The following is a 16,342-nucleotide window of genomic DNA, read 5'->3' as shown; positions in this document are numbered from 1 at the left end:
TGTTTAGTCTTGTTAATATCAACAAATACAGACATTCTAAGGGCCGTTTTCTCGAGTCCCAGTTAACATTTCTCGGAGAGATGAACCTGAAAAAATTGTTTTTCTCGTTCCTGTGAGACTTAACTCTTACTGCCCGTTTCTTATTCAGATAAATTATTTTTATATCTGGTAGTTAATTTTATCAATGTCATGTTAACTTTTGTAATTGACTTAAATAGTGGTTTCGGAAAAGTTAAATATCTCAATGACACGATGTCTTATTTAACTGGATACACTTAACTAGAAGCCAAGTTCTAGTTAAATTTCGCGTGATAATGGGCTCTGCCCAGATATATCATTTGTAAAACGAACTTCACAATGAGAAAACGAATTTTCTCTGAGAGGTAACAAACTGGATCCTTAACATGCGTTGAGAAATTGGCCCTTAGAAAATAAAAGAAATTATTTGTTAGTTTTACTTGTCTTTATTTTGACGTCTTATTTCGACTTCAACATCGTACAGGATCTTTTGTGAGAACCGAAAATTTCATTTCTATTATCATCTTACCAGGCTTCAGTCACAAATCCGAGAAGTTTTCAAACCCCCGATAAAAATACAAGTACAAAGACCTTATTTGGTGCATCTGCAAACAGCATTGACATGGCTCATGGATTCAGCGACTGCTGGGTCCCTACTGACCCCGACGTAGAGCATGATGGAGGCCACACACACAACCAAGTCTGGTGTCGATGCGCACATAGTGAAGGCGGCCACGGTTATTCCTGGCAATGGGAGGCCACAGGACAGTCGGATGCTTTGGTCACTGATAGGAACATCCTTTTTCATTCTACCGGTAGAAATTACACTACCATTGTAAAAGGAAAACAGTCCCTGGAACCGGGCATGGTGCATTATTGGGAGATGTGTGTTACGTCTCGTATATTCCGCCCAGATGTGGTAAGTCGATTCGGGCTATCACCGTTTTTCAATCGCAGCTCTGTTTTACTGATAAGATGGATAAACCAACTTCAATCAGTCCTATCTTTGAATTGCAACCAGCTTTTAATTTCCTCTTTTCAGGTGCTTGGTATCGGTACGCAGAACGTTAGCCTTGGACAGTGTGCCATCAGAAATGTTTCGGCTTTGGGTAGCAATGATCATTCCTGGGGTCTCACGTTTTCCGGACGGATTCAACACTGCGGCGAGCAGCTGCCCTACTGGCAAAATATCCCCCATGGCTGTCTAATTGGAGTCTACTTGGATCGTTCTCGAGGCCACTTGGAGTTTTACCTAAACCGAAAGGGATTAGGAGTGGCCTACACCAATGTGCCCGTGGATCCGAGCGTAAAGATATATCCAATGGTTTGCTCCACGGGACCGATAACTGCGATAAGGCTTAACAACTGCACGTCAGTGCACGATACCTTACAGCTTCGATCCTTTCAGGCATTGGCAAAGAAGCAACCGGATCAGGTCTCCATACTTCGCCAAATTCCGGGATTCAGGGCGATCCTTAAATCCTACTGGTTTCTGTATCTCTTATTTCATTACTTCGAATAACCTGGATTTTCTTCAAAGAAAATGTACCTTAAATCTAAAAAATCCGTCCCACAACTTATCCTGTATTGTATACGGTTAATTTATGTTATGTATGCATTTATTTTAAAGCACGTAATTATACAATCAAAAGAATTTGGAGAAATAATGGTTGTGTGCGTAAATAATTGAAATTGAACTTAAGACGAAAACCTACAACTAGGAAAGATAGATATATAAAAGTGATAGCCTGATAGGGAGGTTAGATGGTTAAGGAAACCCTTAAGTTAGGGTTGCAATAAGCATCGTCCTCGAAAGTGTTTGAACTTAAACTAACTAAAAATCAATTGCCCATGCCTTCGACATCCGACGATCCGCGCTTGAAGATCACTCCCAACGGTAGCTAGTCCATGTCATCGTCGTCGTCGTCTGAAATAGTGTATTTCTTCTGAGACCGCTTGCGACGCGTCTGTTTCTTTGAAGTGGTGGCCGCTCCGCTGCCCACATTTGAAGATGATTGCGTGGGCGTGGCCGGGGCACTGGCCAGAGATTTGTTTAGTTTGAGCTTCATTTTAACAGCAGCCGCTGAAGTGGTGGCAATCTCCTCGTCGTCGGAGCCGTCATCCCCGCCATCGTCGTCGTCATTGTCCGAGTTATCCGAGCCCCCGCCGTTTCCATGTGCTTCCCCCGTATTTTCTCCTGCCGCCACTGCGGCTGCATCCGCCGCAGATGTTACCCTCTGCCTGGCGCCAACGAATACCTTTTGCAAGGCAATCGAATCTAGGTAGATCAGGGAGGCCTCTTCGTTGTAGATCTGTGCATTCTGGCACAGCTGCATAAAGTCCTTCTCCAGCTCGTTGAGATCGGCATACTTGCAGTCCTCGATGCGCTGCAGGATTTTCTTGATGTCCACTGGTCGCTTGATGATCTCGTAGTAATCGGGCAACCGCTGGCGCGACGGCAACTTCATGAATGGCTCTGACAGGGTGCGTCCATCCTGGTTGTGCTTAATTACCGCGCTCATAATCTTGTGCATCTGCTTCTTAGATCGCTTGTCCAGGTTCTGGCGTCGGCGCCGCTTCAGGATCATCGAATCGTCGTCTGACTCCTCCTTTCGATTCTTTCGCTTTCGTCGCTTCCGCTTGGAATCGTCTTCCTCCTCCTCCTCGTCGAACTCGGCGCCATCGTCGATAGCTTTCAGCCATTCCTTCTCCGTCAAGCTGTCCGTGTAGTCCACCTCCTTTCGCTGCCGGGAACCTCGGCCTAGATTAAAATAGTTCCACGGTTAGATAACGTTTTGAACAAATGAAAGCACTAAAACTCACCCAGAATGGTATCCTCGTCGTACTGATAGTGAAAACGCTCTACCTCGTCGTCGTCCTTTGTCAACCAGTCTGGTAACTCGGACTCATCGATAAGACGTTCCCTCCCCGGATGGATCTCCTCATCTTCCTTCTTGCGCTCCACATCCATTCGCTTAAAGATCTCGATCTCCTCCTCGCTGCGAGCAATCATCATGTTGATCATTTCATCATCCGGCACCTCATTTTCCTCCTCCTCTTCGTTGTCGTCCTGATGCAGAATCGTTTGGAGGAACTGCTGCCGCTCGCTACCCGTCGACTTTTGATCGAACATACCAGCTTGAATAACCTTCTCGTCCATGTTCAGCTTGTATCTGGCGGCAGCCAGGATCCGCTCTTCCACGGAGTTGACTGTCATTAGACGGAGAACGCGAACCTCGTTCCGCTGACCAATACGATGGGCACGATCCTGCGCCTGCAGATCCTGGTGAGGATTCCAATCGGAGTCGAAGATTACGACAGTATCGGCGGTCTGTAGATTAAGACCCAAACCACCGGCTCGTGTGGATAGCAGAAAGACGAAAACGTCCGACCCCTTGGCGTTGAACTTGCGCAGCAGTTCGCCACGATCCTCGGCCTTGGTGGTACCGTCCAGTCGAAGATAGCCGAATTGGCGCCATCCCAGGTAGTCTTCGATGATGGTCATGCACTGGGTCATCTGACAGAAGAGCAGCACGCGATGGTTGGTGGCCTTCAGCTTGGGCAGGATGCGGTCGAGCAACTCGAATTTTCCAGAGACGCGATACAGATCGGGTCCTGAAATCAAAAATTAGACTTTATTGATAAACCATTCAAGTTCTAACCCAAAAAGAAAATTTAAAGAACATAATTAATAACTATAATATAGCAATCAATATCTTCAAGTGTTATAGTTAAAAAGCATACCTATAATTATTGCATTGCATAACATTTTAAAATGAATAAGAGCAACTTACCAGACACCACTCCATGGCCTCCAGTGTGGTCGCAGTACTTCTCCTCGATGTGCTGGAACATAAACGGATGGTTGCACAGCTTGCGCAGTTGGACGATCGTGTTCATCAACGCCTTGGCGCCGCCCTTGCCATGCTTGCCCTTTTCGGATCCGTCGGTGAGCAGGACGCCCTTGCTCTGCATGTGCTTGTAGAGAACCCGCTGCAGGGCGGACATGTCGCACTTGATGATGTACTCCACCTTGTCGGGCAGCTGGTGCTCCACCTCCTTTTTGAGACGTCGCAGCAGGAAGGGACGCAGCACCTTGTGCAGACGGCGAATGATAAGGATGGTCTCCTCCTCGTTGAGCTCGACTTTCTCGCCCGTGGTGGCAAACGGGGCATTGAACCACTGCTCAAACGTGGAGCAGGACTTGAAGATTGAGGGCAGCAGGAAATTAAGTAGCGCCCACAACTCGGGTAGTTTGTTTTGAAGAGGCGTACCCGTAAGTAGCAACCGATACGGAGCAATGTAGTGCGTATTCAGAACCTGGGTGAGTTTGCAATGGTGGTTTTTCATGCGGTGACCCTCGTCGATGATCATGTACTTCCACTGGATCTTGGCTAGCACTGCTTTGTCCTTGATCACGTACTCGTAGGTGGTCAACAGCACATTAAACTTGGTGGCTCGCATTTGGTTTTGCAGCAGTCGCCTGCCTTGCGGACTGCCCTTGTAGCTGACCACGCCCACTGCCGGCGCCCACTTCTCGAATTCCAGCACCCAATTGGGCAAGGTCGAAAGTGGAACGATAATCAAGTAGGGACCCATAACCTTTTTCCGATCCATCAGGTAGGTCACCAGCGAAATCGTCTGAATGGTTTTGCCCAAACCCATTTCATCGGCCAGAATGCCATTCAGATTGTTGTTGTAAAGCGAAACCAGCCACTCCAGGCCCTTGATCTGGTACTCCTTGAGCGAACCGTTTACCATGATGCTGGCCTGCTCGACAACCTTTTCGTGAATTGTGTGAGCGATGCTGTAGTATGTCTGCTCCTCCGTTCTGTACTCATCGTCCTCCACCTTGGCCTTAGTAATCAGATCCTTGGGATCATCATCGCTGCCCGTCGCCGCCGCCTTGTCGGTGACATCCTCCGTGGTCATTGGCTGCTCCTCCACCTTGGGTTTATGGTCCTCATTGCTGCCGCAGCTATCCTCTTCGTCGTCGATCCAATCCCAGCCGGGATGCATGTTCAGCCAGCGGTGCAAGTGCTTCAGCATGGGAGCATCATCGCCGGTGAGCTTCTTGCCCGTACATTGCTCCACCACATGCACACGCATATCGGCAACAATGCTGCCCTCGTCAATGCCTATGTACTCGCCGCTCATCAGCAGCTCCTTTTTGAACAGTAGCAGACGCTTGCCCTCCTCCTCTTTCTTCTTCATCTGGTCATCCTTGTGCTGCTTTACCATCTGAGTGAGGTTGCTAATGTACTCATCCGTCTGAGACAGCAGGAAGGCCAATCGCTTGTCCTTCTTCTGATCAATCAGCTTTCGGTAACCCTCCTCATCCTCGGCCATCAGGCGTCGCATACGTTCCTTCTCGATGCGCTCTTGTTCCTTCTTCTGCTCGCGCTCCGCATTCGCGTGGTGGTTCATTACTGCCTTATTCATCCTGGCAAGCTGGGCCTGGTGGAGAGAATTCATTAGTTATCTCTCTCGTAACTTAATTGTAGTCCACTTACCTTGTTATTCCTGTGGAACTCCCTTAGATCCTTGCCGTGCTGAAGCACCGCGGCCAAGAACTCCAGATGCTTTTGCCGGCGTTTCCGTTCGGCCTCAAGTTTCTGTTGCTTCTCCAGCTTCTCAGTGGCTCGCGCCTCTCGCAGACCCTGCCGCTTGGTCCTCTTGTAGAACTTAATGTTTAGCGCCGTCTCCAACGTGGTATCTCTTCTCGTGCACTGGACAAACTCCATTCGCAGCTGTCGCTGGAAATTTAAAACCCTTAGGGCCCTCAACTCGATGGCTGCTTGCAGACGCAGATCCTCCGACATGGTGGCCGGCAGACGCTGTAACTCCTGCATGCGCAACGAAATCCTGGCTGCTATTCGGTTCTCCCTTTCCTGCAGCAATGTGATGGGATCCAGACCCACGGGCTTGGCCACCGTTGTAATGCGATTGGGTTTGGGCATGGGCATACCGGCGGGTGGCACCTGTCGCGGAGGACCTCCTCCCGGTTGAGGGACCTGACTGCCAGGCGGCATTCCTGGCAGTGCACCCCTCACTTGCGGCTGCATTGGCGAGGCTGGTATCAATGGCTGTACTCCGGCGGATCCCATGCTCAGGGGTTTGCCTCCGTTTGGCAACTGATGCTGCAGTTGCTCCGGTGGCGGGGGCTGCGGTTGCTGTTGTTGCTGTTGCGGCGGCTGTTGCTGCTGCGGTATGGGCGGTGGTCCTCCCACCTGAGGCGGCTGTGGTGGCAAAGGCTGTCCCTGCTGCATGTGTGGCGGCGGTGGAGCTACCTGCATTTTCTGACCAGGAACTGGCGGCCCATAAGGACTGCTGGCAGGTGGCGTGGAGCACTGAGGCGGTGTTCCTGCTGATGGAGGCGGTTGTTGCTGTTGTTGCGGCTGCACGGGAGGCTGACCTGGATGTTGGCCACCCGGCGGCGGTCCTCCTGGTGCTCCAGGTGGCCCAATCGGAGGTCCTGGCGGTGGCTGTTGCTGTGCCGCCTGCAGAGCCTGTTGCATCTGCATGGATATCGGCTTGTTCCTCGCCAGCAACCGATAGGCAGTGATCTGTGTGCGCAACAGGTTCACCTGATTGCCGTTGAGGTGCTGGTGCTTAGAGGTTGCCCGCATCGCCAGAAGCTGGGAGTAGCGAGGATCTTCCTGCAGGCCCTTCTCCTCCATCGAATCAATGGCTCGCTGGAGTGCATGAAGGTTTTCCTGACTGGAGCGCTCTGGAGGCGGAGGCCCACCGGGTGGGCCACCAGGCGACACTATGCAGGGTTGCGTGGGAGCCTGAAAAGAGGAAAGCATTTATAAGAATTTTATTAAGGTGCTATCAATTGTAAATGATTTTATCATGAAGTTTCAACAAAATTAACAAAATTAATAAAACCAAAATTGTGATATTTTATTGTAGATGGTATGATGAAATCTGCATGGCTAAAGGTCTTGGCCAGACTTCCCAATTTAAATTATGTAAGTTCTAAGATAAATCACTGCGATTTCCATTCTGTACAAAAGCTAACTTCATGAGCAAATAATTTAAAAAAGCTCCCAGAATCTCAGTTAGAGAATGTCAGTCAGTGAACCTAGTTACTGGGCAAAAAACCCGTTCCACTGTTGACTGTGCTCAGTACTTGATTCAGTCAAGACGAAATCGGTATAGACGCAATATACGGCATATAGCATATAGTGAGATAGCAAAGATAAGTGAAGCGAAAAAAGAACAGAGATGGAAGTCAGCAAATCACAGATCGAAGAGCTCTACGACTTCATTTATCCGCTGGCCGTAAGAGCTGGGGAAATCCTGCTGGAGGGATATCAAAATGCAGGAAAGAAGGTGGACCTCAAGGACGGAGAATTCTTCAATGTAGTGACTTCCTATGACAACCAGATCGAAGAGTTTCTCATGGAGAAGATACTGGCCAGCTATCCGGATCACAAGTTTATTGGAGAGGAGGATACCCACAAAAATAACAATGTGACCAAAGAGCTGACCGACGCTCCCACATGGATCATAGATCCCATCGATGGTACCTCCAACTTCATCAAACAAATTCCTCACGTCTCGGTTTCAATTGGATTGTCCATTCAGAAACAGATTGTCTTGGGTGTGGTCAACAATCCGACCCAGAATAAGCTGTATACGGCGAAATTGGGACAGGGAGCCTTCTGCAACGGCAAACCCATCCAGGTGAGCAGCTGTGAACACATCAATGATGCCAATGTGGCATATGAGGTCTGTTTGCTGCACGCTCCAAAGATCCGGAATAAACACATCAAGAGAATCTACCATGTGGGATCCAATGCCAGGAGGTGGTTTAACAAGTATAAAACTGTTGCTCCATTTCATTTATTTCGAAAATCCTTTTCAGACTCCTGGCCTATTCAGCTGTGGTGGATTCCCTTTGCATGGTGGCTGCTGGAAATTTGGATGCCTTTCACATCGAGGACATGTATCCATGGGATTGTGCAGCTGGTTACTTGCTCATCCGTGAGGCCGGTGGAGTGGTCACTCATCCATATGGCGGACCCTTCGATATCATGAAGCCGGATTTGATCTGCGCCGGAACCGAGACATTGAGAGCTGAGATAGAGCAACTCATTCGAAAGGCTGATCAGGAGAAGCATGTGGGTGGAGAGTGAGTTTGTAAATCTAAAGAGCTTTTGCAAACAAGAATATAACCTTTATATTACCAACATAAAAATGAGTCTTATTTAGAGGAGGTACCGAGGTCATCATGCAAAAACAACTAGACCTTCTATATCCGTCGTGTTAGCAGGGGGAAAAGTTTGTAGGGGTAAAGATAAAGCACCTGAAATTCAACATTCATAAGCAACTGGATCGTCTAGATCTGTTGTGTTAGCTCTACGTTTTGAATGATAATTAAAAATAAAAATTAAAAAAAAGTAAATTCGGCAACTTATCAAACACTTTATACACCAACAATGCTTATATTTATCATTACATTGCTTATGTATATAAAACTACAATACTTGTATGAAAAAAAATTATATTAGAATTCTCCTGTTGATTTATGAATGTATTTCCTACATTGCCTATTAAAACTTTTAACACTTACCTTAACCTTATTTTTTATAAGTTTGGGAAATACCAAAGTTCATATTCATGTATATGATTCTTATCACCATGATATGATTCACAAGCATTCTTGATTTTTAATCAATAACATTTTAATTGATTCTCTAAGAAATATGTGATTCATAACATATAACTATATTCCCACAGGAATACTTTGATTATAATTATATATAAATTTGTTTCGGGAAATAGTGTTATGTATAGCACTACAATTTTCTTAATTTTTAAATAAAACATATCAGGTTATCATCAGTTGCTTGGAATGGGAAATGGTGAATGTTAAAATTTTCTACTGCGATTTTTGATTTTAAACGTCAAACTTAACGCTCTCCTTACCCTGGACCAAAAACAATAAACTAATTTGAACAAATAAATACTATATTTACGGTAGACTAATTGGTTAAGAAATTCCTAGTAGTTTACTTAAAATAAAAATAATAATATTAATTTGCGTTTGCTTCTATTTTGTTGTCCACCGTTGTATTAACACTCCCACGAATCCGAAACAATAGGAACTCTATCGCACTCTCCGATATGTCCAAAGTTCTATTGCACCGAAGAAAGCTTCGGTCGAAAGCTCTCCTCTCGCGACGCATTTTCTACAGCTGATTTGCTATTCGCATTCAGTTCTACCTCTCAGTTGGCAATCAACAGAAACAGCGATGAGTTCCCCGGTCAGCGAGTCCAAGCTCAAGGAGTACTACGATGTGGCCATGAAACTGGTCCTCAAGTGCGGACCTCTGATGCAGGAGGGCTACCAGAAGCCCAAGACGGACTACAAGGTCAAGGCGGACTTCTACGACCTGGTCACCGTTTATGACAAACAGATTGAGGATATCCTAACCGAGGGATTGGTGGCGGCCTTTCCCGAATCTCTAATCATTGGCGAGGAGGAGTCGGCAGCCTCGCACCGCCAGGCGGAACTGACGGACGCGCCCACCTGGATCATTGATCCCATCGATGGCACCACCAATTTCATCCACCGCATTCCACATTGCTGCATTTCCGTGGGTCTGGCCATCAACAAGGAGCTGGTGGTGGGCATCATCTACAACCCGCCGGCAAATGAGCTGTTCTCCGCCTACAAGGGCCATGGAGCCTATCTAAATGGCCAGCCCATCCACACATCCAAAGTGACGACGGTAAGAGAGTGCTTATATAATCCGGGAGCAACAAAAAATAGCGACAAACAAGATAAACGAAATTTAACAAATAACCGTGCATGTCATTTTGCCTGCACTCAGGTTTATGTGCACGGTGGAAAAATACGGGTTTATCTTAAATGGACATTTCGATAAGAAGTGATTTGACATATCCGTTACACGGAAAATGCTCTGTCATATTTTATGAAGTAAATATGTTAAAAATAATATTTTATCAGAATCATAATTTATCTTTTTTTTAAGACTTGAAAGTATTCCATGATATACCAACCACACCTCTAAATATTTTTATACCAACAACTTTCCTATTTTTTTATAAGGCAAAATTGTTTTATCTACACACAGTGTAGAACATATACATATGTCCAAAACATGGTAAAAAAAAATTCGATTTCCTTATACATTTTATTGTCTGTATCCGGGAGAATAGTATTTATTAGCATTCCCCTATATACAATGCTCTTCTTAAACCGCTCCCGCTCAATTAAATTCCCCTTTTCAGATCAACCAGGCGGTGATTGCCTACGAAATCTCCCTGATCCACGCCGCTGGAGTGAGAGACAAGAATGTGAAGCGACTGTACAAGATGGCCTCGAGTGCCACGGGAACCCGCTGCTTTGGAAGTGCAGCCCTGACCCTTTGCTACGTGGCCACTGGCCAGTGCGACGCCTATCATGTAGAGGACCTAAAACCCTGGGACATTGCTGCCGGAGCCATTATCCTGACCGAAGCCGGCGGCACTGTTTGTCACACCAGCGGATCCAAGTTCGATGTGATGAAACCCGATTGTGTATGCGCCTCCACGTCGGAGTTGGCCAAGAATGTGATTAGCCTTATCGAAGAGGCCGGCCAGATTACTGAGTACACATTCAAGTAAGGATTTTAACTGCTTATATCAGTATGCAAAGTCAGTATCTACATTTATCATTTGCAAATCAGCTGTAAACTATTGTAATCGTGAGAGATTAAACAGAATATTCCAGTATATAAAAACAATAAAAACGACTCATATCTCAGAGCAGAGAACCACTATATCTGGATAAAGCTCGCAAAAAAAGCTTTGCCATAATCATTTCACAGCTGATTCGGGAAAAATTGTAGTTCCCGAACTGATCAGTCGATAGTCGGAACATGAGTTATAAAATTGGGGAAGAAAAACTTCGCGAATACTACCAGGTATGCCTGGAACTGGTAAGGAAGTGCGGCCCTCTCTTCTTGGAGGGTTTCCAGAAACCAAAAACGGATTACGAAGTGAAGTCGGCTTTTTATGATTTGGTCACGGTGTACGACAGGCAGATAGAAGCAACTCTAACTGAAGGTCTGCTTAACGCCTTTCCGGAATCAAAAATAATAGGCGAGGAAGCTTTGGCAGACGCCACAACCCAACCGGAACTGACCGATGCCCCCACTTGGATCATAGACCCCATTGATGGAACTAACAACTACGTGCGAAAGATCCCCCATTGCTGTATCTCCGTGGGTCTCACCATTAACAAAGAGCTGGTGCTGGGGATTGTGTACAATCCACCGGCAAACGAGTTGTATTCAGCTTGGCAAGGTCACGGAGCTTTTTTAAATGACCAGCCTATTGAAGTTTCTAACGTAAAGGAGGTATGTGTGGGAAGAGTGATGAAATAAACTCATAATCTCTTAAAACTGATAAGATACGCTCTGATTAATAAGAGGTTGGACATGTTTTATAAACTACAACTGTTTTGTTTAGAAGTAATGTTAAAATCAACCAACTATAAATGTATTTGTCAAAACAAACACGTAGTACCAAAAAAAACATTCATTTTCCTTAAAAAGTTATATGTATCAATGACAAACGTTTTTTCCTACTGGACTTGAGAAAGTAACCCACGTGATATTTTAAATATTATAGAGATCACATTTGATATAATTTTCTTACGTATTTTCTAATAAACCAATTAAAAATCTAAAACCAATAAATTGTTCTTAGCTTTCAAACTGATAGCAGATTGGCAACCTAACTCTTGGAATAAATAAACATTAAAAAAGCATTTTTCAGAAATAATATAGACAAGTTCAATTACAGATAAACCAAGCTGTGGTAGGCTATGAGATCTCCCTAATCGTGGTGTCCAATGGGCGGGACAAAAACGTGAAGCGCCTCTACAAGCTGGCCTCAAATGCCACTGGGTGAGTGACCCACAGAACTCTGATCTTTTCCTCATAATTTACACTGCATTCGGCTATCAGCACTCGCAGCTTTGGGTGTGCAGCTCTCACGATCTGCTACATAGCAGCCGGTCGATGCGACGCCTATCATGTGGAGAATCTTAAACCCTGGGATCTGGCTGGTGGTGCCGTAATCCTCAGGGAAGCTGGTGGTATCGTCTACCACACCAGCGGAGCAAAGTTTGATGTGATGAAGCCCGACTGCGTGTGCACCTGTTCTGAAGGATTGGCCAAAAATGTAATCCAATTAATAGAGGAGGCGGACCAGATCGTAGACTATACTATCGAATAAAAAGGAACTACCTAGGATTTGATAGAACGAAGTGTACAATTGTCTATTAACAAAAATAAAGGTAGTAAATTAACCCTAGTCCAATAAAAATGAACAGATGAACCTTTTGTGTTTGATTCAATGGGTTGAAAAGTTTAAAAAAAAAAAAGATACAAAAACATACAGAACAAAAATATTTATGAATAAATTTCATATTTCCTCAAATGAACACAAAAACCAGATTTTATTGTTACATTGATCAAATGTAGGCTTAATAAGCGGAAGTCCAAAGGGAATACGACAAACGTACCGATAAATTTTAGCACAAAACCCCGCTTGCAAGGTCTTTTTGACAATAATAACTTGCAGACCGATATTATAAATCACACAACAAGGACTGGAAGCGGGGAAAAATGCTGATAAAAACCGGTTTACAACTATTTGACTACACCGGCTGCCTGGTGAGATAAAGACTCTGTCTATTTGTGTACATCAAACAAATTTAGATAAAACAGAGGAAGGCTGCCAGGTGAGATGCCAATTTTAGTACCGGCTATGGGGCGCTGTCGCCGCGATCATAAAACGAGATGCAGGCAAACAACAATCAGAGAACGAACGTATTGCTGAATGTAACCAAATCGAAGCAAAGCTCCAGCGCCAGCCAGACGAAACAACCGGAGCGAGGAACTACTTCCAGACGGGCACAATTTCTATCTGATTAGTTGGCACCGCGAGCTGAGCAACAACGGATCGTTTTTGCCGAAGGTATTCGCACAGAAGCAACATGGCAGAAGTAACTCAAGCGGAAATCGAGGAGCTGTACAGCTTCATCCATCCCCTTGCTATCGAGGCGGGCGAGATCCTAATGGAGGGCTATGAGATGGCCAGCAAGAACGTCTCCATCAAGGGGGATTTCTATGATGTGGTCACCGACTATGACAACAAGATCGAAGACTTTCTCATGGCCAAGATATTGGCCAGCTATCCTGGTCACAAGTTCATCGGTGAGGAGGCGACGGCCAAGAACAACAATGTGTCCGGGGAACTGACGGATGCTCCCACCTGGATCATAGATCCCATTGATGGAACTTCAAATTTCATCAAGCAGATCCCACACGTTTGTGTATCGATTGGTTTGTCCATCAACAAAAAGATTGTGGTGGGGGTGATTAACAATCCTGTCCAGAAAAAGCTCTTCACAACCAAATTGGGCCAAGGAGCCTTTTGCAATGGTAAGCCCATCCATGTGAGCAACTGTGAGAGCGTCAAGGATGCCAATGTGGCCTACGAAGTGTCCCTGCTGCACGTCCACTCGGTGGCCAACAAGCACATCAAGAGGATCTACCATGTGGGATTAAACGCTAGACGGTGAGTGATAAATGTTTTTAATTACTTATGTCTTAGATGGGGAAAACAATGTGTGCATAGCTTTTATATGGCCCAAAAAGTTCAAGTTATATCTTAAAAATAAAATGTCAAAACTCGACTCACAAAAAAAACAATTGCGAAAACAAAAAAATAAATAGGAGTACAAAACAATTAACCTGTTCAAGCTCTCTATAAAGCTTCAATCGTATGTGGTTCCAATTTAATTAAAAGAGTCATGCAAAGTGTATATCTATAATTTGCATGCATACGAGTATACACAGCTGCGATCAAAATATTAGGCGTATTTAAACGATATATAAAAATACATTAAAGAAATAAAATAGGAATCTTTTCCAGCATCCTTGTTTAAGTAAAATATTTAAATATTTTTTGAATTAAAATTATAAAATTTTTTAATATTGAAATATTATTTTTACGTGTTATACAAAACTAAAGAGATATTAAAAAACTATAATAACGTGTTATGCCTATCGAACCACTCCTACGCGTTCTATTTCTTTAAATGATCCTGGAAATATTTTTAAATTAATCCTGTACTGTAACTCCCATTTACCCCCAGGCTTGTGGCCTATTCCTGTGTGGTGGACGAGCTGTGCATGGTGGCTGCTGGCAATTTGGACGCCTTCTACATCGAGGACATGTATCCCTGGGATTGCGCAGCCGGATCCCTGCTAGTGACTGAGGCGGGGGGCGTGGTAACGCATCCCTTTGGCGGACCCTTCGACATAATGAAACCAGATCTCATCTGCGCCGGAACCGAGAAGTTGCGCAAAGAGATCGAGGACCTGTTGCGCAAAGCCGACCAGGAGGAGTCGGTGGGGGGCAAGCCAGTGCAGAAGTAATTAGAAACCTAATAACTAACCTTGGCAAAAACGATCCAAAATAAAAAGCTTGAGTTCTGGGTAACCATCACTTTATCTTTAGAAGCTTTGCGAATGGAAAGCTTTTAGATATCACCCCCCACTTTGATCGCCGGCAGCTGGTAGACACGACACAAAAAAAAAGGCGGGAAAGCAAATGACTCTCAGTTCTGCCTTTCAAAAACATTCTGTTATGATAAAGCATTTTGTTACCATAATTTTTAGCCTTAGGCTGCCAAATAAATCAAAATAAATATGAAGATGATCAATTACTTCTCAACGATTCTAGTTTCATATGTATATTCTTTTTAAAATAATTAAAACCATTTTGATATTTATATTATTTGAAGATTTTCATTAAAGGTACAAGTAAAAGATGTAAGAAGTAATAGCTTAGTTGCGGTAGTAATCACGGGTTTTAAAAAACCTTTTTGACATGTATCTAAGTAAACAAATTAATATCGATTTTAATGACATTTTTACAAAAGCAGTAATTTTGCCATTAATGAATATATTCAAATAAATCTATCTACTCCAATTTTATACCTTTGTCTTGGGCTCATTTTCTCGTCCTAGAAATCTACAACCTAGTCAACACAAAAAACTAAGTTTGAATCGTATTGAGCATAAGGACGATAAATAGACGTTAGAGCTTAACAGTTTCCTTTTTTGAAAAGCGAGGATAGAAGTATTTAGGAAGTATAATTGGTCTAGAATAAAATTGTGGGTTAGTCTGTCCCGACCAATTTAAAATGGGACTTTAGATAGCTAAATATTGAAATGTACTTTCTGTTCCAAAGTCTATGACTTGGTGTCACTTACATTGGGAGGCATTCCGTGGGTTTGGTATCCAATGGGGGACATATTCGGACCCGTCGGCGGCATCTGCATTCCCATGTGCGGACCTTTTGAGAAAACTACGGATAATTACGTGCGACTGAGGGATTTGGGGTGGGTTAGCTGAGGAACATACTCATCCCCTGGTGGTGCGGCGGCATATGGTGGCCGGGAGGACCTTGCCCAGGCGGTCCGTGCTGCATGGGGTGTCCGTAGGCGCCGGGATGGCCAGGTGGCGGAGGTCCTTGCAGCGGACCCGGCTGCTGGTGGGGATAGGGGCTGTGCGGCGAGGGGGCGGGACTCTGCGAGGGCGGGGCCATCGGACTGGGCGCCTGTGGCGGGGGCATGGGACTGTTCGCCGGAGAGGGCGAGGCCATATCTTAGCTCTTGTTCCTCCGCTTTATCCTGGGAATCCTTCGATTAATATCCGACCAACTGGCGCGGCTTTGTCTGCAAATGGAACCCACGTCAATGCACTGTATTTAAAAACAATATAGAACCCATAGCCACGATATGTAATCCAAGCACTCTTTTTGTATGCGTTTTTTTGGCACACTTTTTTGCGCAGTCCGTTGCAAACACAAAATAAACAGCCAAAGACGCGCCAAAACGGTTAAATTTAACGTCGCGCTTATCGCGCACGAAGAACGCAATAGTATTGCCCTGTTTGGGACCATAAGTATTACCTATTAGCACTGTTTTTTGAAGGTTTTCCTCACTTTTTTCAACGCGACGCGACAGCAAAACTCTAATGGCGGCCGTCTCTATAACAAAAGTCACGCAATGGTGGCAACTCTGCCAACCGGCAATAAAAGTGGGCACCTTCACCGCAGATCACTAAAATTATTTTTTAAATGTTACTTTTTAAAGTCTTTAAAAATGTTAATTAATTTGATGTAGTATAATTAAATTATCACGTTTTAAAAGTTATTTAATTTTTTTTTATTTTTAAAATATTTGTCCGATGAACGTACACTGTGACACGTCATGTTCGCGTGACC

At 44.7% G+C, this 16,342-nt stretch overlaps 6 protein-coding genes across 7 annotated transcripts; 5 read left to right on the top strand and 1 right to left on the bottom strand.

Moving 5' to 3' along the window:
* The first annotated feature begins 115 nt into the window (after positions 1-115).
* On the top strand, positions 116-1,685 carry LOC108013770 (SPRY domain-containing SOCS box protein 3). The gene is made up of 2 exons (XM_017079730.4): positions 116-937; positions 1,061-1,685. The coding sequence occupies exons 1-2, from the start codon at positions 641-643 to the stop codon at positions 1,538-1,540; spliced, it is 777 nt and encodes a 258-aa protein (XP_016935219.4). The 5' UTR covers positions 116-640; the 3' UTR covers positions 1,541-1,685.
* Positions 1,620-16,164, bottom strand: brm (ATP-dependent helicase brm). 2 transcript variants are annotated; one of them, XM_036815213.3, is made up of 7 exons: positions 16,028-16,164; positions 15,478-15,791; positions 15,327-15,421; positions 5,532-6,809; positions 3,813-5,475; positions 2,842-3,633; positions 1,620-2,779 (listed from the first exon to the last, which is right to left on the bottom strand). In XM_036815213.3, exons 2-7 carry the CDS (start codon positions 15,716-15,718, stop codon positions 1,920-1,922), a joined length of 4,929 nt encoding a protein of 1,642 aa, XP_036671108.2. In that variant the 5' UTR covers positions 15,719-15,791; positions 16,028-16,164; the 3' UTR covers positions 1,620-1,919. The 2 variants fall into 2 exon arrangements, with proteins under 2 accessions (XP_036671108.2, XP_036671109.2); XM_036815214.3 differs by having other exon boundaries at positions 15,327-15,409.
* On the top strand, positions 7,109-8,224 carry LOC108013773 (inositol monophosphatase 1). Its single transcript, XM_017079734.4, has 2 exons — positions 7,109-7,832; positions 7,892-8,224. Exons 1-2 carry the CDS (start codon positions 7,249-7,251, stop codon positions 8,160-8,162), a joined length of 855 nt encoding a protein of 284 aa, XP_016935223.4. The 5' UTR covers positions 7,109-7,248; the 3' UTR covers positions 8,163-8,224.
* On the top strand, positions 9,248-10,798 carry LOC118877282 (uncharacterized). Its single transcript, XM_036815216.3, has 2 exons — positions 9,248-9,761; positions 10,285-10,798. Exons 1-2 carry the CDS (start codon positions 9,282-9,284, stop codon positions 10,657-10,659), a joined length of 855 nt encoding a protein of 284 aa, XP_036671111.3. The 5' UTR covers positions 9,248-9,281; the 3' UTR covers positions 10,660-10,798.
* Positions 10,908-12,383, top strand: LOC108013769 (uncharacterized). The gene is made up of 3 exons (XM_036815217.3): positions 10,908-11,393; positions 11,842-11,945; positions 12,006-12,383. Exons 1-3 carry the CDS (start codon positions 10,914-10,916, stop codon positions 12,274-12,276), a joined length of 855 nt encoding a protein of 284 aa, XP_036671112.3. The 5' UTR covers positions 10,908-10,913; the 3' UTR covers positions 12,277-12,383.
* On the top strand, positions 12,929-14,776 carry LOC108014011 (uncharacterized). Its single transcript, XM_036815215.3, has 2 exons — positions 12,929-13,623; positions 14,204-14,776. The coding sequence occupies exons 1-2, from the start codon at positions 13,040-13,042 to the stop codon at positions 14,484-14,486; spliced, it is 867 nt and encodes a 288-aa protein (XP_036671110.3). The 5' UTR covers positions 12,929-13,039; the 3' UTR covers positions 14,487-14,776.
* Positions 16,165-16,342: the final 178 nt, after the last annotated feature.

This window comes from Drosophila suzukii, chromosome 3 (genome assembly GCF_043229965.1).
Source record: "Drosophila suzukii chromosome 3, CBGP_Dsuzu_IsoJpt1.0, whole genome shotgun sequence".
Classification (NCBI taxonomy): domain Eukaryota; kingdom Metazoa; phylum Arthropoda; class Insecta; order Diptera; family Drosophilidae; genus Drosophila; species Drosophila suzukii.
The sequence above is the reverse complement of the archived record's forward strand: the minus strand, read 5'-3'. Positions and strand labels throughout refer to the sequence as shown.